The 26,006-nt window shown below is 45.0% G+C and overlaps 2 protein-coding genes across 14 annotated transcripts in view; one reads left to right on the top strand and one right to left on the bottom strand.

Annotated features, from left to right (window-relative positions):
* Window positions 1–118: 118 nt before the first annotated feature.
* On the top strand, window positions 119–15,276 carry LOC105184686 (uncharacterized). Its single transcript, XM_025302432.1, has 11 exons — window positions 119–1,771; window positions 4,321–4,455; window positions 4,672–4,882; window positions 4,969–5,374; window positions 5,865–6,328; window positions 6,413–6,741; window positions 6,908–7,170; window positions 7,394–7,664; window positions 7,800–7,982; window positions 8,078–11,429; window positions 11,673–15,276. Exons 1-11 carry the CDS (start codon window positions 1,625–1,627, stop codon window positions 12,554–12,556), a joined length of 6,645 nt encoding a protein of 2,214 aa, XP_025158217.1. The 5' UTR covers window positions 119–1,624; the 3' UTR covers window positions 12,557–15,276.
* An 845-nt stretch (window positions 15,277–16,121) lies between these two features.
* Dh31-R (Diuretic hormone 31 Receptor) overlaps window positions 16,122–26,006 on the bottom strand; it is a 94,001-nt gene continuing 84,116 nt past the window's right edge. For 10 of the 13 annotated variants that reach the window (XM_025302424.1, XM_025302423.1, XM_025302425.1 and 7 more), the window contains 5 exons: window positions 22,280–22,450; window positions 21,624–21,747; window positions 19,383–19,424; window positions 19,205–19,288; window positions 16,948–17,321 (listed from right to left, as the gene is read on the bottom strand). In XM_025302424.1, the coding sequence (XP_025158209.1) occupies window positions 17,091–17,321; window positions 19,205–19,288; window positions 19,383–19,424; window positions 21,624–21,747; window positions 22,280–22,450 (652 nt within the window). In that variant the 3' untranslated portion in view covers window positions 16,948–17,090. Of the gene's footprint in view, window positions 16,663–16,947; window positions 17,341–19,174; window positions 19,289–19,382; window positions 19,425–21,623; window positions 21,748–22,279; window positions 22,451–26,006 lie in introns of those variants that run through there. The other 3 variants (XR_003113512.1, XM_011143621.3, XM_011143622.3) reach the window with 3 other exon arrangements.

The following is a 26,006-nucleotide window of genomic DNA, read 5'->3' as shown; positions in this document are numbered from 1 at the left end:
TTACCTAACCAAACATCCACACATAGTGGCTTTAAGCCAGAATGAGAAAGCAGCTGAAAATCAACAGCTTCTCTCACTTCGTCCCAAAGTGCCAACTTCCGGCTCCACCTCGCGGACGGAATGCTTGGTCTATGGTATTCGCGTCGTCGTCTCCACATGTCTCGACTACGATTGGTCGACTCGTTCGCCGTTAGTATTCCCGCGTGCTCTGCCCCGACCCGCAGCATGCACCGCGAAGTATTCAAATTCGATCACTGATATCTCCCTCGTACGCGACTGTTGATTAGCTCATACGGCGTAATCGCCATTCGCGCCGGCACCGCCGCACGCGCGCGGTACACGCGCGCGCCACGCCGGCGATAATGCGAGCGTTTCCCTAAAGAAAAGAATAAACACACACGGGGCAAGCAGAGTGCGCGGCGGTGGCCGGTCTCGAGGAGCAGCGGCGGTGGTGGCGGTGGCGACGACGACGGCGGCGACGGCGGTGGCGGCGACGGCGGCGGCGGCGGATCGTGCGCTCGGACGCATCGCCGTGATACGCGTTCTCGGCGAGCAACACGGAGTCACCGGATGGCATCGCTTCTCATCACCGGCGTCGAAACAAGTGTCTGTATACAAGATGGCGGCGCCCGGGTCTCTCGCTGTCGTGAGAATCGCCAGGAAGTAGCGGCGAGTGGCGGTGAGCGACGTTTCGTGTGAGAACGCGACGAGGAGGCGGAGGTCAGGGAGAGCGAGAGTGCGTGCGTGCGTGCATTTTTACCGCAGCGACGGCGACGACGACGAGCTGACGACCTGACCAACGGAGAAGCAGCCAACCGTCCGACCGACCGACCGAACCGGTGCGGTGCGGTGCGGCGGTGTAGTGCGCTGCGTTGCGCTGCGGCGTGGCGCGGTACGGTGCGGTGCGGTGCGGTGCGGTGCGGTACGGTGCGGTGCGGTGCGGTGCAGTGTGCGCCTAGCCCGGGTAGAGCGGCATCGCAGCGAGCCGAGCATCACAGCACAGCAGCAGCAGCAGCGGCATCGACAGCAGCGGCGGCGGCGGCGGCAGCGTCGTCGTCGTTGTTGTCTCCTTGTTGAAGGATGCGGCCCGATGAGCGAAGGAGAAGGTAGGCTGCTTGAGGAGCCTCCTTAGCCCGGCGGGTGGTTAGCTGGCGCGGCAGACGGCTACGCAGGTACGCGACGAAGTGGGCTCCTCGGGATTGGAGGAGAGGGCTGGCCAACGTAGTTGGCACTGGCGAACGTTGACGACGGAAGGAACTCGCTCCCGGACGCGCGGTCGTTGTTCGCTCGGCGTGTACGGACGGCGTCCATCATAGTTCTCGCCTGTCCGGGTGAGTGCGTGAGGTCGGTGGAAGTGTGACGGCACATCGTGCCGTCGTGCGTCGTCGTCGCCCTGCAGAGACTCGCTCGTCGTCGATGCCGTCGACGGAAACGAAGGACGGAGAAGGACGCGTGTGAGCTTCCTCGGGAGGGAGAGAGACAGAGCGCGCGCGACAGAGTGTGTGCTAGAGATAGAGAGTCGCGTCGTAACGGCGCTGACGATATCGGCGACGCGACGACAACGACGACGACGACGACAACGACAAAAAAGAAGACGAAGACGGCGGCGGCGGCGACGACGACGATGATGACGACGATGGAGTCGAGAGTGAGTTACGACGAGCTTTGTCGCCTGTGTGCGTCCTACAATGCCGCCAAGGTGGACATATTCGGGCCGGACGGCAAGGATCGTCAGCTCGTCGACAAGATTCAGGCGTGCCTACAGTTCAAGGTGAGTTTCTTTCTTTGTTCCACGTTCTTCGCGTTCCTCACACCGTCGATGTTATCCTGTTTATTGTCACGTTCGCTTTTGCTATTTTCTCTTTCATTTTCCGCGTCATTCCTTTCTTTATTTCCTACCACGTTAACCCGTCCTGTTCCTTTTTCTTTGAATATTTTTCTCTCTCTCTTTCCCTCTTTCCTCTCCCTTCCTCTCTCTTCCTCTCTCTTCCTCTCTACCTCTTACTCACGTATACAATTTCGCGCGTTTACGCCTTTGAATAATTTACCTTGCACATGTTGGCCCACAACACGTCTCGTCCTCGATTCCATTCTCCCGAAAAACGAGATGGAACATCGTGAGGAAGCGAGCGAGAGAGAGAGAGAGAGAGAGAGAGAGAGAGAGAGAGAGAGAGAGAGAGAGAGAGAGAGAGAGGGACAGAGGTAGAAAAGAAGAAAGATGGAGATGGGTAGAGTGAGTGAGTGAGTGAGTGAGTGAGTGAGTGAGTGAGTGAGTGAGTGAGTGAGAGAGAGAGAGAGAGATAGATAGAGAGAGAGAGAGAGAGAGAGAGAGAGAGCGATTCAGGGACAAGTTTCTCGACGTCGACGGGCCGTTACTGGGTGAAGGTTTCCCTCCCGTCATCATCGTCGGCCATTGCGTTTGTCGAATGCGACGGTGTCCTCGGTGACGAATATCCACCCAGTGGAATCGTTCTCGACCGAGGACAACGTGGCGGTGAGCGAGCGAGCGAGCGAACGAACGAGCGACAATGCAGCGGCAACGAGAACGAAACCTTCACCCAGTAACGACCCGATGCGCGTTCGTGAATCTCTCTCTCTTTCTCTCCCCCTCCCTCCCTCTCTTTCCCTCTGTTTCACTCTGTCGCTCTTTCCCTCTTGCACGCTCGCTTGCACGCTCTCTCTTGCTCGCTCTCACGACACTCGATCCTCGAGGAGGGACGCCTCGTCGCGCGACACGCCGGCGACATTTTGTTTTCCGCCACGGCATTCATGCTCCTTCACGGGATCCGGCCTGGTGACGAGCGTTATCGCCGTCGCACTCTCCGGGTCAGACCACCTCTTTACTGCGTAGTACTAACGCGCAAGGCTGGCTCACCTCCTCCGGCGAGCCTCGTGTCCGGATGGACATGCTCCTTGAAACGCGGATGTTCTCGAACTCTCGCGGCCAAGAACGCGATCAGCCCGCGAAACTTGCCCGAATCACTCTTGCGCGAACTCTGATCTCGCGCTGGTGTTGTTGTCCGGATCAGGAATTTAATAGTCTTCGATCAGATACGTCAGAAGCTCCCTCCTTCGCTTTGTCTTCTTTCTCCTCGTTCCCGACAGTTTTGTACTAATGGGGCGATAATGAAAATTCATATTTGTTAGACTGCCGAAGGATGAACCGTTTTCCGCCCGCGAGATCCTCGGTTACGGGAAGGATCTCCAAGGAGCTAATCACGTCCGCAAGTTGTAGGTCGTATGTCCGGGCCGTACTCGCTGAAATGATTACCGTGAGATACTCACCGGTGACGAACGATTGTATCGCATGGAACTCGGAAAATTTTAATGATGTGACAACTAATTGGGGATATTAGTAATAATGGAGGAACATCCAGGGCGGGATTATTTGACTTGGAACTTTTCGTCAAGCTTTTGTAATCGACTAACGGATGTTGTAATAATAATCACATGTAATAAATTAACTGCCTTGAATCACGATTATCGATTATCACGTAATCGATGACACAAGCTGAAGTTACCGAAGATTTTTTTACATAGCGCGTCTAGAAAAAGAAAAAAAACTCACACGACTACTAACTGGTAAGGAGTTTTAATTCGCAATTAAGAGTTCCCATGGAGGAATGTCTCACGCTATCGAAAATATGCGACAGAAAAATTGTCAAATACAATCGTAAAGTTCTCGAGGTTCGCTTGTTACATTATATATTTGTATTTAAAGACGCACATCGATAAATTTAATATTCGTTTATTATCTATTTCATTTCGCCACGATTCATTTCATGTACGATGAGCAAAGATAAATGAATGAATATGAATGATCGTGAAGAGAAAGAACGAGAAGCAAAAAAATATAAAAAAGATCATTAACAATGAAAAATTGTATGTGTCAAATAAGCCAATAATAAACAATAAATGTTTGCGAACGAGCGAAATCTCTTTTGCATGATTCGAGCGACAAATGATAAAAAAATATTTGCTCGCGCAAACAGAAAACGTTGTATGGGATAGTTTTCCTCGTTAAAATGTTTGTTTACAAGGCCGAGAATATACGGAGAAAAGATTGGTCCAATTAACGTGACGAACCATACGTGTTTTAGTTGAAAGACAAAATTTCCGATTTTTGAAACTGAATTGAGAACTGATTTTGATTCACAATAACCAGAAATTCCGCCTCGTTTGGTTCGTTTATTGTCACATTGATGCAACCAATTTTGTTTCTTCTTGCGTGGATTGCGTCTTCGCGCAACTTTCATTATTAAACACGGTCATGGAAACTTGATTAGTTTCTCACAAACATTGACGATTGCTATGTTCCAGATATCAGAGGACGATGGCTTACCGAAGTCTCTGTGTCATAGATGCGTGTTTAATTTGGAGAATTTTTACGACTTTAGAACTGCTTGCGTCAATGCAGTCGCTTTATTAAAGAGATGTCAGCCACCAAGAGAAGCGGTAAGTGATCCAACTTTTTACGGCAAAACATATTTAATTTTCGCACGTATTCCCACGGCGAAGAGATAATTACGCGTTAATTAATCCCACATTCCAATATGAGCAATAAGAAGGAAAGGAATTTCCGAAGAAGCCAGACAGTAGCGGTACCGACGTTACATTCTGGAGGTGCAGTTTCGCACGAGTGTCAACAATTTTGTATTTTGTATGTCGTAGACGAACGATGACGATGCAGATAATGCCGCACAGTGCGACGAGATGCACGCGGAGTTTTTCAAGGAGAAGAAAAACACACCAGTCCTTATTCCGGAGGCACCTATAGTCAATCCTAATGCAGCGTTAGGCACACCGCCGAGATTGAATTCCGATGGCGAGGCGGACCCCGAGGTCGAAGAGATCCTCGACACGAGTGAGGGCACAGATGAAGGTATGTCCGGCGTGTTTTATATCTTCTTATTCTACTTGTTCTGCACGATTAAGTGTAGTCACTCATGTATCCTCTTTGACGTGAAGCAACGGTGGTCGACGACTCGGAAGATCGAAGGTCAGAGTACGAGTACGAGATGGACATGGAGACGAATCCCAGCGACTTTTTGGAGATGACGCCGATGGTAACCGAGGATAACGAGGAGTGCGACGCGAAGAACGTCGCCGCGCCGCCTCAGGACACCGCTACTGTTTTTCAGCACACGTCGCAACAGCACGAGGTCTATGTCTGTTCTCTGTGTAACAAGGCCTTCAGCTCGAAAGGACATTTGTCCTTGCATGCGAGGATCCACGTGGGTGAGGGCGACGTGATCGGTGAGAAAGTTATCACTGACGATCACACGTCGTTCAAGCGACCATATCAATGCGATCTTTGTCACAAGTCGTACTCCACCGCGAAGCACCGATGGGGACACGTTTCTACGTCACATAGGTAAGCGAATTTTGCTAATCTCTGCAGCTGTTTGTACGTTGAATTATTTACTGCGTACGATGCCCATCCTGGGTATTTTTAATTAGAATTGCTCTGATAAATCAAGTCGATCGAGCTCTGTCTACCATGATGGAGTAATAAATGATTTTCGAGTCTAAAACATTGAATGATCTTGAGGTCTATTTCTTGCTTATTTCTTTTACTTTTCTTCCTTTTCGTTTTATTCTAAATTGAAAAAATAAAATATACCGTTATGAAGAAAGTACAAACTGCATGACTGCATGACATTTGATTGCATTGGTAGTGTTAGCGTTAAAGGCACATTGAGATGCAAAAAGGAATGGCAAATAAGACAAATTTATAATTTCCGCATACTGATGACTGCGATAATAGCTATTGTGTGTTTGCTGTCCTTTACTAATTGTTACTGCCACCTCTAATTTGCAATAGACGTCTCTAATAGCTTTGATTGACGATTGATTTGCTTCAGGGGACATCCTGCTGTAACATGCGGATATTGTTCGCGGATATACTCGACGCGGATAAATCTTGAGGAACACGTAAAATCGCGCCACGCTGGTCTACCAGCGCCTGCGAACTTACCGGTTTCGTTCTTCCGCCCGGAAGCGCGTTATCAATGCAAAACGTGTTCAAAGGTGTTCTCGGATCAAGCGGATTTCAACGCGCATAGCCAGGTCTGCACGGAGGAGCAGCGTATCGCTTTGCTGGAGAAAGTCGAGCCGCAAAACAATAAGAGCCTGGCCGACACGTCCGATATCTCCAGCATAGATACGGATGACGAGAACAAAGACTACAGGAACGCTGAAGCTAAACTAGCCAAAAATCCACAGTTGACTATACTGAAGCAAGCGTTGACTAAAGGCGAGAGTCTCAAACGGGACTACGACGATAGCTCGACGTCCGATTGCAAGCCAAGGAAATTAGCCAAGACGGGTAATTACTCGAAGTTACTTCCAACAGAGGGATTTTGTACGTTGTAGGATTAAAATTACTTCATAGGAGTGCATTGTTTTCCAGATAATTGCGAAGCGAATCCCCAGAAGAGATGGTATTGCGAAGCGTGTCCGCAAAGCTTCACATCCGTAGACAGTTTGAAGGAGCACGAGATCACGCACGAAGCTGAGAAGCCGTTTATTTGCATACTGTGCCAGAAAGATTTCGTCGTGAAGTCATCGTTGAGCAGGCATATTGTGACGATGCACGGTGTTGATCCCATGCCCATTGTTGACAGCGATAAATGCCTGAAGAAAGTCGTGATGCCTCAGAATTGGAACGATCAGATGGACGTCAGCGTTTATGAGCAGGACGAGATGAAGGAATCGCGAGAGTTTTCGTCGTCGCCTGAGGTAAGTGTAAGAGTTTTGCTCCGCGCGACTTTCGTTGCATCAAAAGGGGGGCGGGAGAGGAGGAGGAGAACGTATCATTACGACGATTTTATACATTACACGTTTTATTACATGTTTATTATCAAGTACGTTACACATCTATTGTAACATGTGTATTATTGAGCAGGAAAATTTGGAGAACGATGAGAAGGATATTAAAAACAATCACGAGAACATGATAGAAATAGAAACAGTATTTGTATGCGAAATTTGTACGAGAGATTTCAACGATCGCGCCTCGTTGTGGTTGCACATACGGGCGACGCATAAGGAATTCGCGGCGTTCGCCTGTGGAGTGTGCTTGAAGATTTGCTCCGATAACACGCAGCTTCAGAGTCACGTTAATATGTACCATGGAGGATCCAAACTTTTAATATCCGAACAAAGAAGGTAGGAAGAGAAAATCTATTATGATTGTTATTCGAACACAGCTACTTTTACACTCGCACAATTTTATCTTGGATTGTACAATCTAAGACAACATTGCGCGAATATTCTTCTTCTAAAAAAGTCTCATTTTTCGTAACTAAAATTGTTTTTATCGTGCACATAAGCTGATATGCATTATCAGCAAAGAAACGCTGAAGTACACCTTTACGACTGGTATACACAGGTACAGCTGCACAATATGTGGTAGACAGCATGACTCGAGGAAAAAGCTAATTGCTCATGTCTCGATACACAACATCGATCCTTCGTACGATCCAGCACATTTTGTACAGTTAAATAGTAATTATTACAACGAGAACTTGAACATTAACGAAGGGAACGAGCAAATGTTGGATTTCGATGGTGAGGACGGCGAGAAGGTCGATTGTTATATTTGTAACAAGTCATTTCCGAACGAGGATCATCTCATACGACATCAGAGGAACGCCCACAAGGTAACTGAGTCACTCGTGTATTAATCTGCCCAACATGCGTCGCAAAGGTGTTTTGTTCAGTAAAGCAATAATAAGCAAGGCTGCCTGTCAGGAGCAGAATGCGTGGATTTAAGCGAGCTTTTCGTTATATTGCAGTCTGAACAGGTATTTTCGGAAGATGTTGCGGGAAGCGGGGGTGTATTGAGCGTCAACGGTAATGGCAACAAAGGGCAGTTCCATTTCTTTTTTGTGTGCGAGGTTTGTGGCAGTCCTCATTCCAGCAAATGGGAACGTTGGTTGCACATCAACAGCATGCACAGCGATGTATCCGCCATTAAGGTAAATCTTGGAAACAACAACGAAGGCATATTTTCCTCATATTTCTCGCCATTGAAATGTCTTTATGCCATTAACTGTGGCTTCAACTGTTTTAGTGCGAATTCAAAGATTGTGGAAAGATATTCGCGACGAAATTGCTACGTAACGAGCATGCCCAGCACCATGTGCTACAAGGCGCCTCGCCGAACACTTGCGAGGTTTGCGGGAAACTGTGGGCCACTCGGGTCGATTATTGGAAGCACGTGATGGGAGTACATTCGGACACAGTGCCTAGGGTTTGTGGTGTTTGTCTAAAGATATTTTCCGACGTGGTACAGTTAAGCAGACACGTAAAGGAGAAACACTGGCCGTTGACCGGTGGTGATTTTTGCTGTGATATTTGCGGTAGGCCCTATTCCAATAAATCAAAGATGTCCCGACATAGGAAGATCCACGGCTTGGAGGTGGACGCGTGTGATAATAGCAGCATTAATGAAACGACCAACGAATCGTCGAAACTTGATCATAACGGTGCCGCAGAGGTCGAGTTGAGTTGCGACCAATGTCCCGACCTCAAGTTCTCAACGCTAGATAGTTTGGTCAACCACAGACGCTTGGTGCACAGTCTGTTCCCATGCGACCTGTGTAACAAGTGCTACGGCCGAACATCGCACTTGTGGAAGCATGTGAACAGGGTACACAAGGGTCACACGGACGTTACGTGTCCGTACTGCATGAAGACCAGCGCCTCGAGGGATCACCTCATGGCGCATATCGCCAAGATTCACAGGTACGAGCTCGACGTGAGCAAGAACCGTATGAATTGCGTCACGCGCAAGTCCTCCAGCACCGAGGACGGTGTCGTGCATTACTGCGAGAAATGCAACAAAGGATTCCACAAGCGCTATCTGCTCAGGCGCCACATGAAGGGCTGCCAGAACTACCGTAAGGACCCCGGCGCGTTGTTGACTCGTTGCCGGGCCTGCGAGAGAATATTCAAGGACCGTGCGAGTCTTCAGAAGCATATCGAGAATCATCACAGCACGTACACCTGCCACTTATGTAACGAAACGATCACGTCTAAATTGGGCATTATGACGCACAACCGCGTCAATCATATGGACCACCCGGATCTGACGTGCGAACATCCGAGCTGCAAGAAGCTGTTCCGCACTAAGGAGGACCTGGAGTCGCATCGAAAGGATCATAAGCACCACAGTAACCTGAACGTTTGCGACTTCTGCGGCGACACCGTGGAAAACAAGCTGAAGCTAAAAATGCACGTGCTGTCGTTACATCGTAACGAGATCGGAGTATCTTGCGGCGTTTGCTTGATACCCATGAAGGATCCTAAGGACCTGAAGAAGCACGTCGAGACGGAGCATAGCGGCGTTCTCTCCAAGCCGAATACGTGTCAGGTATGCGGCAAGCAGTACGCGTCCAAGTGGAAGGCTTTCGACCACACCAAGAAGTGCCATGGCAAGGTCTTCCTTACGTGCAAACAGTGTCTGGCGGTCTTCACGGACGAGAACGACATACGCGAGCACTATGAGCACACACACAATGTTCCGAAGGACCAATTAGCCGCGTTCGAATATAGGATGGACCTCGGGGCGAAAAGGGAGGGCTACGAGACCCCCGATGCATTCGTGAAGGAGGAGCCGTACGACCTCGAGTTCGATGAAGAGTTGTGCGACGAAGACTCGAACGACACCAGAGGCAAGCGACCGGCGAGCGACACGTACGACTGCGAGATGTGTCCCGAGATGTTCCTCAATTCCGAGACCCTCTCCAAGCATTACCAGAACGTCCACAACACCGACCCGGTGCGTATGTTCAAGAAATTCAAGAAGGACAACAGCAAGCGCAAGATGAGAAACAGGAACAACTTTGAGTGCAAGAATTGCAGGAAGCAATTCTCCACCAAGGCCTTGTTCTGGAATCACATCAGCATATGCACGCGACGGGGCGTTCTTGAGCGTAGACTGGACTCGCCGAACAACAACCCGAACTCGATCTTGGAAGCGCACTTGAAGAACAACAATCAGATCAAGCGAGAGGAGCCGATGTTGCCAACGAACGAGTCCAACCTCAACATTCCCGACTTCAACTTGTTCGAGGACATCAACATGCAGCTGTCGGCGCAGAAGCCAGTGCCGAATCTCATGCCGTTGTCGCACGTGAGGCCTACGACTGGTAATACGCGTCAATGCTCGCGGAAGGATTCGCGCAAGGTGTACGATGAGAAGACCAACACGGAGTGCACGTGCGAGGTCTGCGGCAAGCAGTGGCCAGCCAAGAAGCACTTGTGGCAACATTTAATTCGCTTTCATCGTACTGAAGCCGCGGTTACGTGCGGGGTGTGCCTGAAGCTCTGTAAAACTTATCAAGATCTGGCCGACCATCTGAAAGCCATCCACGCCGCCATTCTGACGTGCGAGGGCAACAACTTCACGTGCAAGATCTGCGGTCGGTATCACAATGCGAGAAGCAAATTACTATTACATACGAGTATTCACATTGGTATGCCCGGCAACTACCGATGCCAAAAGTGCCAGCAAGGTTTCATGAGTGAGGAGAAGCTGAACGAGCACGCGGCCAGCTGCAACGGCAAGTCTGAGTTCAGGAATCACGCGGAGGACGATAACGCCGACAAGAATGACGATAACGACGAGAAGGGTAGTTTAATCGCCGACGAGACATCAGTGATCGGCGAAGGCGACGAAGGCGACTTCGAATCAGAGGCCGAGGGCAACGAGGACATTCATGAAGAGGACAGTAACAGCGATGATAATTCGGAAGACAGCGACGACTCGGACAGCAGTAACAGTAGCTCCAGCGACGAGGACGGTGCGGGCGAAGAGGAGGAGGACGAGGAGGAGGATGAAGAAGATGAGGAGAATGAGTCCGAGCCCGACACGAGGACCAACAGTCGAGCGACCGGTGACATGTCGTGCAATTCCGAGAGTGTCGACTCCGACTCAGAGATGGAGATAAGCGCGATCGAAAATAAGAGCGTAAGTGACGTCAACAGTTTCAGGATACGCAGCAGCGGCGGCGGAGACACCAGCATGTTGGGGCAGCCATCAGTGGACAGGAGCGCGGAGAATCCGAGAACCGATCTCGCGTCCGTCGTCAACACGACGGTCGCGGGACAGACCATGCAGAATAATATGAGCAAGCTGCTGGGTTCTCGCGCGCCTGTAAACACGGAACAATTTCAGGCATTATATCTCGAGGAGTCCGCTAAAGTCGCGGCGAACAATGTGGATTTGTCCGAAGATGACGATGAGGAGAATGAGGAGGACAACGATGACGATCACGAAAATGAAAGTAACGAGGTAGGGGTGAAAGAAGAAGAAGAAGAGGAGGAGGAGGAGGAGGAGGAGGAGGAGGAGGAGGAGGAGGAGGAGGAGGAAGAAGAGGAAGAGGAGGAAGAGGAAGAGGAAGAAGAGGAAAGAAAAAGAGGTGAGGATAATATTGATCATAATAATGATAATGATGACGATAACGATAATGATAATAATGATGTTGATGATCATAAGGATAAGGAAAAAGATGACAATGATAATGACGATGACGAGGACGACGATGACGATGACGATAACGACGATAACAATGATGAGGGTGGTATCAACGATAGTCGTAATGACGGTTGTAATGATAATGATAATGAAGAGGAAGAGGAAGAGAGGGAGGAGGAGGAGGAAGAAGATGAGGAGGAGGAGGAGGAGGTAGACGACGATGAGGAAGAGGTGGAGGCAGAAGAAGAGGGGGAGGAGGAGGAGGAGGAGGAGCAGGGGCAAGAACAAGAGAATGAGGATGATGATTACGGTGGTCCGCCTGTATTAAGCCCGGTGATGCCGCAAGAGAACGGCTCAGAGGAGGAGCACAGCGGCACGATGGACCGCACGAGGCACGAGCTCAGTCCTATGGTGCCGTTGAGTATGCACGTGGACAGAGATCTGAACGAATGCGAGATAACGGAGATACAGAACGTAGACGGGGAGAACGTGGACGCTTCCTCGATCTCGAATGCGCCGAATTTTTTTGCAGCGAATAATAATAATATCCTGCGCGTGATCTGGGACGAGGACTCGGACAATGCGGCGGGCGATGACGATCGCGAGCGCGACTGCGATTCGGACATTGGCGGTATGGAGGTGTTGGCCAGTAACGGACAGTTCTGCAAGATGGAAACGAACGCGGAGAGCGACGACTTCGAGGAAGATTCCAGCATGAACGAGCATGAGGAGAATGCAACGGAGGACAATGGTAGGGACGGGGACGGCCAAATGCACTGCAATCTGGACGGCACTGTGTTAATGGTCGCTAATGACTCGGAAGGTAATCAGATTTTGATCGAGCAAAACGTCTTGACCATTGATAACGAGGACTCTAACGCTGAGGCGGCGCAGTACATTTATCCAGAGAGCGCGTATGAGATCGCGGATTACGCGAGCTCACGGAACGAAAATGATGGCATGCAGACGGACGAGATGCAGGGTATATCTTATATTCAAGACGCGTCGGAGAACGAAGAGGAGAGCGTGGAAGATGATACCGGGGAGAACGATGATAACACGCGAAAGTAAGACACGAGTGCCAAAATGAAAAGAGATTTAGGACGTATACATATGTAACTCTCTGTAACATATAAACATAAGGTGTAAGATAATCGATGCGCGAGAGAGCTAGTGTTGGCTGAAGCCACCAAAAAAACATGTCATATGTACCTTGAAAAGCGATACAATATTGTACAGTATAAGTGTAAGGGATAATTGTAAACTTTTTGATAGAAGATACCGCGCGCGCGCGCACGTTCGAAAGGTGACGATCCACACCTGGTGTGGTCGGAAACGTGACACCTTTTCGTTTTCATTGATCTGCTTTGGAGAGACCGTTTTATCTTCACCGTATACTTCACGCGTTATCGACAATGCGAGCTCCAAAAAAAGAATGAAAAAGAAAATACGCGAATAATTGTTCCGACAAGTTAAAATGAGTATTGTTAATTGTTGAGTTATCAACGACGATTGTGTATGTACTTTTCTGTATAATCAACACGTTATACAGATCATTGTAAGAAAAAAAGAAGAAGAAAGAAACTTGCGATTTGCGCTATCTTTTTTATGCTTCTGATCTGAAGAAAGTATTAAAGGCAAAATTTGATTATGGGGTTTATTGTTTATTTACATCGACAGCACTTTATTGACAATAATACACCGAATGACACAGTGCGCATCGTTTTAAGCGCAGTACCATCCATTAGACAATAGAACGCGATCGTCATGAACTATTCAACTTAATTGATGACTATACATCCGCTGCAGCCGTATTGCATTATTCTCTGTGTCCGGAAGGTAATTTCAGGCAAAATCGAGCTTCACATAATGTGTCCAAATCCAAATTGATTCTTTCTCGCAAGGAAAATCTGTTAGACTTAAGGATACTTGGGAAATTTTGCGTGAAATTATAAACCAGTAATTTCCAAAATATTTCGATTTGGAGCGTTATACCAGTCAGTTCTGAGGAAAAAAGAGAATGGAAGAAAAGAACTTTTAACATATCAGTTTGAAAGTTCTTTTTTTCTACTCACTACATAATTTAAGTGTTACATTTATCATGCATGATATGTATGAATCTTTTTCATTGTATTCGAGCAATGATTTTTTAAAACAGTTGTTTAATATCACGTTACACTTGTTGCTATTACCGTGTGCGTGTATTATTTATTATGCAAAAGATAAAACTTTGATGAAAAATTGAAAATCTTTAGGTAAAAGTTTTCTTTTCAAAAAAGTTGTCCGTATAAATTCATACATTACATTCAAAAAAACATACGATACATTCGAAGAAACATATTTGAATCCTTGTATTACGGCAAACCATTATTTGCTGTTGATTTTCTTATAAAATCGCGTTCTCAGGTCTGGCGCGTATTCTGCCAGACTGTATAATTGTTGCCCATGAACCGACAACATCACCGCATAATTTAAAAACACACTAAAAGTAGCAGGAAATTGTGACGATTACATTAAAAGAAAAGTATTGTCGTGAAGTTTTAATCAACGAAAAAAAAGATGAAATGCGTTAATTCGAACGTCGCTATTTGTATGTCATCACTCTCGACTATTTCCACCTATTAAAATCTTTAAACTTAATTTTCCGATGTTTCTCTCTCTCTCTCTCTCTCTCTCTCTCACTCACTCACTCACTCACTCACTCACTCTCGTTCTCTCTTTCTCTCTTTGTGAATTTTCTCGTTTTAAAGTATTCATTTTGTCATTATAATGAATAATATAACGAAACTCGATGGAATAACGAACTATGCGCAATTCAAAAGAATCATACGTATTGTAATGGAAGCAACCGAGTACCATCCACATTTTACGTTAAGACAGACTTAGCATTCTACTAGAGTTCTTCTCTCTAGCGTTACGGAGAGACGAAGAACAAGTGAAAACCGTGCATTCTCGATATATTTTTATGAAAAAGCAAAAGTTAATGTAAATAATAACGTTAAATGATCAATATGTACAGTTAATAATAATAGTGATGTAAGCGTGTGTTTGTACGTGTACATGGATGTGCGCATGGATTGTGTGCATGTATCGTCGAATGATGCAGGAGACGCGACTGAAAATACATAACACATATATATATATATACACATTACATGCCTACATGTATGCATATACACACACACACACACACACATACATACCACACACACACACATATGTATATGTATATATGTACGTATGTAGATATGTATATGTATATATTGAAAGAAAGAAAACGTACCTCGATTATAATATTAACAATTAGTTGAGTTTTTAGAACTATTGTACGATTGCTTTGTATTATATTAATTTATCCCTCTCTCTTCTCTCTTTCGCTCTTGCAGACTTCTTTTCTCCTGTTCGGGCTAAGTACCGAACTATTATCAGCAACAGTATAGGATCGTATTATTATGTTTGGCGAATGAAAAATGTTTTTTGCTATATAATTTTGACATTTTTATGTATGTATAGTGATGGAAAGAGTTAGAGAAGGAGACGGTGAACGCGTGCTTTGTCTCTGTTCATTATCGTCGTTTTCTAACAACTACGTCAGCGATCTCGTCCCCTGCGATCTTTTTTTTTTCTTATTTATTATATTCATTCCAAAGTAATCTGTAAGGTACGTTAGATCATACAACCGATATTTGCCATTTGTATTATACGATTGTATATCGACGATCTATCTAAAATGTTGCGGAAGGAGGTTGGAATTGGAGAATATTATTTAGGATAAACGATTTTTAACACTGTGTCGTATTCAGTATTGATCCCATACCATTTCAAATAGGATCCTCTCTTATGAAGCGGCTAACGATCTACACGCGAGGATACGACGTTCCAAGTAGAAGTACAACTGAATGCGAATTATATTGTTACATTTTAAGTTGATAGACCGATAATGATGTTAAAAGGATATCTGGTATAATATCGCTGTGGACATTAATGTTGAACCCGCGGTTCGCAAATTGCAGATCGTTCAGTCTAAACACGGAACGTTTGTTGCGATTGAGGAGTTCGCGCGATTCTCGAATGGACATCGCGATGTCCATCGGCATGTGGACTTCCAATTTTCCAAAGTTTTACCTCGCTCTGCGGCAGATCGATCGCGAATCATATGTGTTGTGTAATACAGACTTTGCAAGAAAATTATATATAATTTCTCATAAATTACCATTGTCCGTATTTGTTCATAACTCAAACGTTAGACTAGTAATAATTATTCTCCAGTGTTTCTGTAGAACCAGCGAAATTTCTCATTTCACCTCCCTCACATTTCGTCCTTTCCTGCGGTAGAAAATAAGTAGGTCTACGCATGCCAAGTAGTCAACGCAAATCTCATTGGTACTTATATATAAAATCATACATTTCAAGATTCCTTAAGAAAGGCTAGTCCCCGTTTTCTTTTTGTGAGCGATAAAACGACAACTCTTTTAAGAAAAATTTACAGAGTATCATTCTCTCGATGTTCGATGTATTCCAGTTTGAAAAATTTCGACGGATTAAGTTTTAAATTAGCTAACGTAAAATTGCTATTAAACTTTGAAAGTTTCAAGATTTTTTACATTTTCTTTAGAAAGTTAAAACAGACTAATAGTTACTTTTACAAAAATTTATTTCTATCGATTTCGACAGTATTAAAACGACCCCCTAATCTTAATTTTATTTGTCTTGATGCATTAATAATTGCGACAGGACTTTTTTATTTGTTATTTCTCAGTTTGAGTCTGTCTCTAAAATTGATTTGTAGCTTTTTATCTTCATTATATATAAGTTGGTCAAAGTGTCTGCGATGGAAATGAGATATCCTGTACGAAGAAGAAATGTCATCAACTTTCGCGTACAATGGAAGAAGATGGAGGAAGAAATTACGCTTGATTTCTTGCCTCTGAGATGTTATAATCCAATATAGTTGCAGCAACTGGTTTAGAACTTACGAGTTGGAAACATATGTCTATCTCGTCTTAGTCGCGAGGATGTCAAAAGCGAGGAAATTGCGAGGAAATATACGCGAACGAATCTTGAAACTTTCATCTCTACGGCTTTTCGTTAACGGAGCCGCCCCAAATTGATAAAGCGAACTTTCATGAAGCGTGTCGGAGATTTTTCTATTTAGCTGCCATCGGATTTCTTCGTGCCTGTGAGGACAAAATTTGATTCAGTATTTTGATCTTACTTTTATTATCGATTCGATAATGAAATTCGCAAAAGGATGGTGAGAGAGAGATGTATACTATTTCAGGGAACAAATGGCACAGCTAAATCTCGAGACTAGTACTTCATATTTATTGTGTCCTTTACATATACATATGTATATATATATGTGTGTGTGTGTGTATATATATATATGCGTATATGTATGTATATATGTATATATATGCATACATATAGGCATGTAATTTATATATATATATATATGTATATGTATTTTCAGTCGCGTCTCCTGCATCACTAGACGACACACGCACACAATCCACGCGCACATCCATGTACACGTACAAACACATGCTTACAATACTATTAAGCGTGGTCCTGTGCGCTATCAATCCTGCTCGATCGATGGTCATTAACACTGTGTCTGGTCGCTCTTGTCATCCAAGTCGCCACGCTTGACGAGCACCTGCGCGTGGTTGTTGTTACCGTGATTACTGGTCCGACTGGTGGTGATCATCTGCACGGCTTGGTATTGTTGCTCCTGATGCTGAGTCAGCATTGGGTCAGTCAGCTTGCAGTCTTCCGGCATCGTCGACGCGGCTGGTTGATAATCACACCTTCTCCTCTCCCGCCCCCATCGGACCTGCGGTCGAGCGGATAAACTGAAACAGCCAACGTTCCACAATGGACTCGACTCGGGCACGCTGCTGTCACTGGCACGATACGGACGGATCATGTCTATGTACGTATATATATATATATATATATATTTATTCCTGTCCCCCTCCCTCCTACCCTTTTGCTCTCTCCTTCTTTCGCTGTCCCTCTTCTCGTTATTTTATTTTTTTCTTTTTATATCTTTTTTTTGCCTCATCCTCTTATCGTTCTGTCATCATTTTATTCTCTTCTTCGCCCTCACCTTCTTTCTCCCATTTCACACTCTTGCACCCCCTCATTATCTCCCTCTCATTTTCTTTCTCTCCCTCACTCACTTTCTCTCTTTCTCTCTCTCTCTCTCTCTCTCTCTCTCTCTTCTTTTCTTTCATCTTTTCTTCTTTTATTATCTCACTCTAATCTCATTCACTTCTCTCCCTCTTTTACCCACCCCCTTCATTCACTCTTCTTTTTTTTTTTTTATTCACATCCCTTCTTTTTCTCTCATTTTCTCTTATGTCTTCATTCATTTGTCTATCCCTGTCTCTCCCTTTTCACCATCGCAACTTCTTTTCTCTACTTTCCTAACTCTTCTTTACAACCCACTATCACTATTACTGATCTAGATTACTCCATACACTTACTTGCAATCCCTCTTTCCTCTCTCTCCCTCTCTCTCTCTCTCTCTCTCTCTCTCTCTCTCTCTCTCTCTCTCTCCCTCCCTCTCTCTCTCTCTGCTCATCCCTTTTCGTTACTCCAATCACCTTCCCAGTCCCTTCTTTTTTTACTTTCTCTTCTCCTCATCCTCCTTCTTTCTTTTTTGTCTTCCCTCCTTTTTATACTTTTTCTATACCCGCCGCACCCCTTTTAGTTCATTCTATCACTATCTTTCCCCTTGCACCCTTTTTTCATGCTTACTTGTTTATGACACACGATTTATTATCAGTTACGGTGCACCGCGTTGCCAATAAAAACTGCACAACCGCAGCTTGGCGAGCGAATGTTAGTACATGTGTTTTCGTTAGTGTGCAAGTTAAAATTCGAGGCCGACCGTGTTAGTCCGCATCGCACCATTGACGAGTCGTGCATACAGGAACTTCAATTCGGGAAATGTTACATTCGTGTATCAAGCGTGAATTTTTTCCTTTGAAATCAATTTGCAGGGGTGCTTTCAACTGTGTCGTGTTCGCGAGTCATTCAAAAGTAATACGCTCGAATTTTACCGATTATTACCGCAGACTAGTTTTACCAATTTCCGCGTGTTTGCGAGTTCCCGGTGAGGAAGGAAAAAGCAACGAGCCATTGGAAATCTGTCAAATCACGTGTAGAAATTTCAAAATAATCCTGGAAGCTATGAGATTAGAGAGTCGGCGGTCGAATGAAGAGTAAACGCTCAAGCGTGCTTATTTCTCTATTTTCAATTGTTCGCGTGTTAAGCAAAAATCGTTGCGATTTGCGCGAGAGCGGTGCACTCAGATTGCAAGCGAAATAAACAAATACTAGCGGGGAGCTGTCGATCATCGGCTTCGTCTCGCGGAAGCGTTTGGGGGAGAGACTGTTGGTTCAGTCGTTCGTAAGTAAAGAGAAAATGAAGAACAACGAGTTAGCGAGAGTACACAGACGATAAGATCAAATAGGCAGGAGCCGCGGGAGGCCCGTGAATGAATCCCCCGATTTTACAGATAAGGGATTCAATTTGCAGAGAATGCGTCGCCGGCACATTCCTCTTGATCCATCTGCTCTCGACCGGGTTTTATTCCTCAAGGACAGGAGTCGCGCGCGAGAAGGCAAGCGGGAAAGCTGGGTGGCGTTTCAAATCGATCCTCGGTCGCAAAAACACACCTCGGACTTTTCGTCAATATCGCTTCTTACCGAGACAGTCGTGGCCGTGTAGGAGTTTGTTCGTTTTCGCAACGGTACGCTGTTCTCCCACTTTCTCTTGAACTGCGCTATTACCTGGCAACATCACAAGGAAAAATATCATTACACATTGTTACTGCAGGAAGGGCGGAGGCGGCCGCTTCTGAACCACCGCGGTCGTGAAACTTACCTCGCCGTTGCAGAAGCAGAAAAGTACCGCCACACAGAGGCCCTGGAAAGAGGAAAAATTGCGTTTTATTTCGATATTCGAGGTCGAGAGGAAAATGCTTCCGGCAGAGACGCCCGTCGACTTTATTGCAACGCGCCTCACACAGACTACGGAGGAACGAACACTACACTTCCGGTCAACTTTCAAATTTAATTCCGTGTCACCGGATTGTGTGTGTATGCTTCCGTTGTGCATTATTGAGCGCGAGATTGAGAGATTACGATTCGCCAGATTGCGAAATCGACGCAGTATCGTGAAACGAAAAGATGGAAAAGTGAAAAAATGAAAAATATCACAGCAAGGTCAACTCGCAATATCGTATCGTGTATATATTGTTTATAGATTTCTCGTACCTGCGTATCTTTGCCTTGTGGCAGATTATGATTGCAGTCATGGCCGAATATAAGCGTGACAAACAAATCGCAAAGATAACTGATGGATTTTCGGAGAGAGTTCCTCGCTACATGCTGCATTGTCAAGAGATATGCATTTTAACGATTGAGCTTCTCCGGTAAGATAAAAAAGAATTCCAAGGAAAATGCTTCGTTTGATAGTGTCGTTCTGTGAAATCGCGATTCCACTGATCTGATACAATTTTACGCGACACGAAGCGGTTCGTATGTAACAGTGCAATCAGGTGTTGTCGGTGGCGTCGTGCAGCGCAATTCCACACAAAATTTGATTGCTCGAGACACGTGTAGGCACGCTGAATTCGAAAAAGGACTTGATAATAATGTTTATTTATTTCAATGACATTTTATCCTGCACAAAGCGTCAGATATGAATATATGAAGCGCTTTATTAATAATTTGCGTATAAATTTACGTATAAATAATTACGGTTCATACATTGTAATGCTGTTATTTAAGATCCGGAATGTATTGTCGAATTCCAGAATTTTCGCATATAGAAAAGTGTTCAAATTTTGCGATTGTAATCGGAGGAATGTTTCCTCTCTTTCGTGCAGCACATTGTAGTGCAAAGCTCACGTACACAGGTGACTCCTTTATTCTACGCAATGTCATGGAGTTATCACTGTTTTTCAATTATGATTACTTTAATTAATCCTTTCATTAATTAACCAATCCGCTTAATTAAGATTAATCTTTTTATTGTTCAATCTGCTTAATTAATTCATTTCAGGTCGAGAATCCTGTTCAGCAAAGATTTTACCAGCGAGATTGTTATTTTCCGTATTTTCTTCCACTTTATTTTTAGCGCTCAATAATTTGCTAATTAAGTTGTGAAGCGAAACATTCTCGGAGTTGGAACAGTTCCAAACAAAATTTAAATTGAAATTTATTCACGTCTGTCAAGAGTCATTCTTATTTTTCTTATCGTTTACGTGTGTGTGTATGTGTGTGTAAAGAATGTCTGATATCCCACTACTTATAGCAGGAAGAAATCGTTATTTCTTGCTGAATATGGATATGATAATTGCGGAAACACCTAGCGTGCGACTTGTATTTCTTTCATCACACATACATAAAAAAGCATACATCTTTAACGCAATTGAACTGATTTTCACTGTTAAAAGGACGATTGGCTTCACAAAAAATAAACGTACACCTATTTTCCCTAACTGCAACATTTTCCGGCTATTCGAGTTTTCAGTTTCGGGTGGATTGACAGTTTTCAAAAGAAAAAAAAAAAATCCTGTTCTTTGTTGTGGAAAGCTATCAGCGTGCGCAAAATTGCATCGTATCCGAAATATTTTTACGTATTTCAACATCCCAAACTTCACTCGCCAATTTATTTGTTGATATACTTTTTCTTTTCCTTTTTTTTTATTTTAAACGTTATATATTGGTCCAAGAATTTGCAGGAGAATGACAAACGAATTAATTCCACGACGACGAATGTCTCGAAATATCCGAGTTGATTGATCGTACGTAGCAGAAGAGCGCATTCGTGTACGCAGAGTTTTTCGGCACGTTTTTCGTCACTTCGCAATCAAACACGTGCTTGGCAACAAGAAGAAACGAAGATTCACGTTTATCGTGCGATCGCGTTTGCAACTGATCTTTATGCGTCATCCAGCATTTGTATACCAAACGTGCAATAAAGTATTATTATTACTATCGCCATTGTCATCATCGTTAATATGATTATATATATTCAATTTTGATTAGTCGAATTAGTTTTATTTTTACAGTAGAAATCCTCTCGAAAAGGACTTCGACAAAGATTAGAGGCGCTCACCTGGAAGGAAGCCGTGATCGCAGAAAGGACCTCGTAAAACTGCTCCCAAGGATGCTTCTTGGGCGGCCGAAATGGGATCACTAAATAGTGAAGACCCAAGAGAGGTACTAACAGTAACGTTGCCCTGATGACAAAATATTAGACCCTATTTTCGTAAAATGTCGGCAACGATGATAATAAACATTACCGCGAGTTTTGTACTCGAAAAGAAAAAAAAAAAGAAAAAAACACCGTCATTTTTTCGCAACGACTAAAATTACTCTGCGACCATTCCGAGGAGCACCAGCCATTTGTTTATTCAAAGTATTAACTTGGCTTTAAACGAGAACAGACTGGTGCTTCAAGCGAAAGTTCCACGGCAGATTTATCGGCGACTAATGACGCCGCTTCAAGATGTCGTCGAGTGAATTCTAACGGGTAGACGATCGAAGCAATCGCTGATAATTCCTCGTGAGGAGAATACATTTCAGTCGACGACTGCCGCGCGGAGAAAAGACTGCCGTTTGTTACTCTGCGCTCTTTTCTTTTCCCTTTTCCCTTTTCCTCTTTTCCTCTTTTCTCCTCTTTTCCCACGCCGCGCCGTCTCATCGATGTGAAACGTGACGCGCGCGCAACGGTTAGCATACAAAGTATGAAGAATTTAGCTCGTGTGTCACCTGAAAGCCTGCAGCATGAATCGCGACGGGCGCGTTCCGATGGCGGGTCCGGCGCGCAACTTCATGAGGAGCACTCGCACGATGTTAAACAGGAAGAGCAGGTTCAACATAGTGGATACGCATACGGGATAAACAAGCACGCTCATATAGCTGCCCTCGTTGATCCAGCACCTAATCGTGACAGTAATCGGTACATTACGCCGTGTGAACTCTTACGGTCCGGCCTTCCGGCTTTCCGGTCTTTGAAGTGAAACTCTTTCGTACAGGTCAAAGGGTAGATTGGTAAAAAAAGATGAGACCCTCGCCGCGCTGCTGTGATGGCTGTCCGGGTTGTGAGGGTTAATTCATGAATGCGCCTTGCAGTATCCCGCACGTTTTACACCGTGTACAATATTTATCCAAACGCGCGTGCATCTTTGCTAGGTCCCTAAATTATATCTGACGCTTCGCTTCTCTCCTCGACATTTCTAACTTTCGAGTTTCTGGAGCTGCGAGACGTAATGTTTGAATAACGGAATCCTCAAGTGCAAATGCCCGGACCTTCGGGAACTCGAAATACAACTCGGCCGCTCTCTGTCTTGCAGAACTGCTGAATCAAATATTTACGGTCCATAATGAGAATACCATAATGAGCACGAAATTTCGCAGACACGCAGAGCGCGATATTTCTGTAACTCTGTTAATAAGGAAACAGAGAGTGAAATCTTAGACGGATCTGTTTTGCACGGAGTATCGATTGTGTCTTAACTCGCGTCTGAGTACATCCGTAGAGCGGATTTGTGTGTAGTGTTTAATATAAATTCTTATGTTAACAATCCCCAGACACAACAAGAGGATGAAAAATGTCAAGAGGATAATTCGAGAGGATCAACCCCGTAATAGATACTGAGGAAGGAAGAAAGATGAATAAGGCAGCGAAGCAGGCGCAAGGGGAGGGAGGGGTCGGAGGATCGCCAGATATTGCAAGTCGGGTTATTGGCGACCGGTTATAAAATATTTACCATATGATGGGGAGTATACTACAGAAATACACCGGCAAAAATAAACATACAAGCGAGAGGCGGATGCTGACGTCGGGACGGTCATGCACGAGCATGCGCAAACGCGCGAGCAGACTTCTCCGATAGCAAAAATAAAATCTCGCCTTCGCTAACGACATATGAGTCCGTCATATCGAAGACACAAATCGACCTCGATGGTCGACTGCTTCTCGTCGACTCACGTCGTGTCTCACGCCTTCGGTCTCTGAAGTGGATCGATCCCGATCGTTCTTTGAAGGTGCTTTATTCTCGCGTCAAGAAATAACTCGATGAAAAATTGCCGATAGTCAATTAGGTCCTTAAGAATAGTCGTCACTTGAAGCTCGCCTCCACAGCTCGGCTACACAGATTTTAATTTTTCAGCCGGACTGAAATTGCTGATACAGTCGCGAGCAATTGAACGTCGACGTCACGGGCTGCGAGACAAGACGGACGTCAAATACAAGATAGATGCTTCAATTGTACTTGTACCATCTTACTCCTTTGTCCCCAAGGACAATTAATTATAGAGAGAAGACGATATAATTGCTCATAACTGTACGGAATTATTTTTTCTTCGGAAAGACGTCGCGTGTATCATATGATTCAACTGAAAAACTCAGTCTCTCTAATTTTAAATTCAGAACTCTGAATATCTCACGTGAGACAAGCTACAAGCGACGACTATTAATACGGACCGTTAAAGCTGTCCCTATTTCAAAACAAACATCTTAGCCGTTACGGCTGCGCCTTAATTCCTTCTGCTAATTTTGGTCTTGCGTGTACCCGTCTGTTATTTGCGCAAAACGGTTCTTTATTGAACGTTTTTCCCTTTTCTCTTTCTCTCTCTCTCTCTCTCACTCTTCCAATTATACCGAAGTAGATGGTCACTCGTGCGTTAAATAATGAAAATATTATCGCGCGATAAATATGAGAGCGAGTCTCGAGGCATACTTATGTTCGATTCCACGTTCAAGCAATTGATTCGACAACATTTGCTTTTAACATGGCATTATTTTCGCCGAACTGATGCTTTACAACGCGTCGATGCGGCTCGTTATGGAGCCTTTTATTTCATCAATCTTCCGATATGTTTCAATTGACGTTGCTCGTAAAGCGCTGTTATACGTGCGCTGCTCGTTTCATGCAAGCGCGCGGCGTATTTCCGACGACTGGCGCGAAGATTGAGTGCTCGTATCGTATCCTGATTTTATTTCACTCGCTGGAGCCCGCTCAAACGAGCCTCCTCGAGTCTCTACGCGAATGGCGGTTTTAATTAACCGGTAATAGCTGTCGCACTAGCAACAAGCATCACGAATAATATAAGGCAATATAAGGCGCAACATTGAAATCGTCTCATTAGATATCAATCAGCTCGATTAGTTGTGGGCTCGAATGAGAGACGACACGATCGGAAGGGCGTGCACGCTCGTTTGTGGAACAGTTTGGACACAATAGATTGTGTAACTCACCGTGCAAATTTATAAGAAATTTCGTAGGAAATAAATAGATAATAGAAATATTTCGTTAGCCTCGACGGACGGTGAGATTAAGCAGTGCCGACGATTAATGCACTTATGCACTTAGAATTTGTTTCTCGAGCGCAGCGTGTCGCGTTCAATCGTCGACTCTGCGGGACTTTTAAAGTCGCCCGATATACCGGCGCAAGCAATGGGTCTCATTGCGCCAGTGTAGATTGGTGTAGACGGCAATATCGGTTCGCTGCCGAACCGATATTGCAACATGTAGCACTTTCGTTAAATTACTTTCGACAAATTTGCCGAGTACTAGACTACTACTAGTCTTCTTTCATTGACCTCTATCGGCGAAACCTCCGCCTGTATATTATAAACTCTATACAACGTGGGCGCCGTGCCGGTCTGGTGGGGCGAAATTTGCACGCGAAAATAAATTACCGCGTTGCGCGCTCGGAGATCCGCGCCACGATGAATCGTTCTCCAAAAAAGTAGACTGCTGCATATTGTTACGGAGATATAAAGCACCGTGTATATTGTGTTTCATTATAATTTTATGAAGCTACAAATCCGCCAAATCGGATTCCAAAGGGTTTCGTTGTATTGTATTTATATGTTCCTACTGGTTACATTCTCTAAACTCCAACGAGATATTCGTTTTGTTCCGCGCTGTATTCTCCGAATTTCAGACCTCCTGTCCCAATTGCTTATGATTAATTGTCGCACGTCGTCTGCATTAATTAACTTTCCTTAAAGCCACAGCGGCTCACTCGGCTTACGAAATTATTAATGCGGGCGAAGGTTGGTGGAGAAATGCTCCGTCGTTTCAAGTCGAGCCGCGAGATAACACAACCAAAGCCACGCGAATATTATGAGAGCGTTAGAAAAAAATACACCATTTTCTCGAGCCTTTTCGCTATACTGGAAGAAAATGGAGAGATATGACGGCCGTCGGCAGGGGTTCTTTGAATTTAATAAGTACGAAAATATTTCCCCACGTCATTCCTCTGTCGTCCTTTCCCTGTTATCCTTGCAGTAGTCTTTATGACACACAAATTCAGCCCCTCAGCGTTGGGTTGGTACGCTTATAAGGCGGGGCATTGTATGTGTACGTACCACCGCATGAGTGTCTTTTTCGGGAGAAAAGGTTCTGGTAGTAAATTATGTAGGACGACCCTTCTATCGCCGGGTATAAAAAGCTCGTTCATCGCAGAAAGGTCGAAGAAACGTGAG

The sequence above is a fragment of the Harpegnathos saltator genome, unplaced genomic scaffold (assembly GCF_003227715.2).
Source record: "Harpegnathos saltator strain DR-91 unplaced genomic scaffold, Hsal_v8.6 scaffold491, whole genome shotgun sequence".
Lineage (NCBI taxonomy): Eukaryota > Metazoa > Arthropoda > Insecta > Hymenoptera > Formicidae > Harpegnathos > Harpegnathos saltator.
Note: the sequence above shows the minus strand (reverse complement) of the source record. Positions and strands in the feature narration are given on the sequence as shown.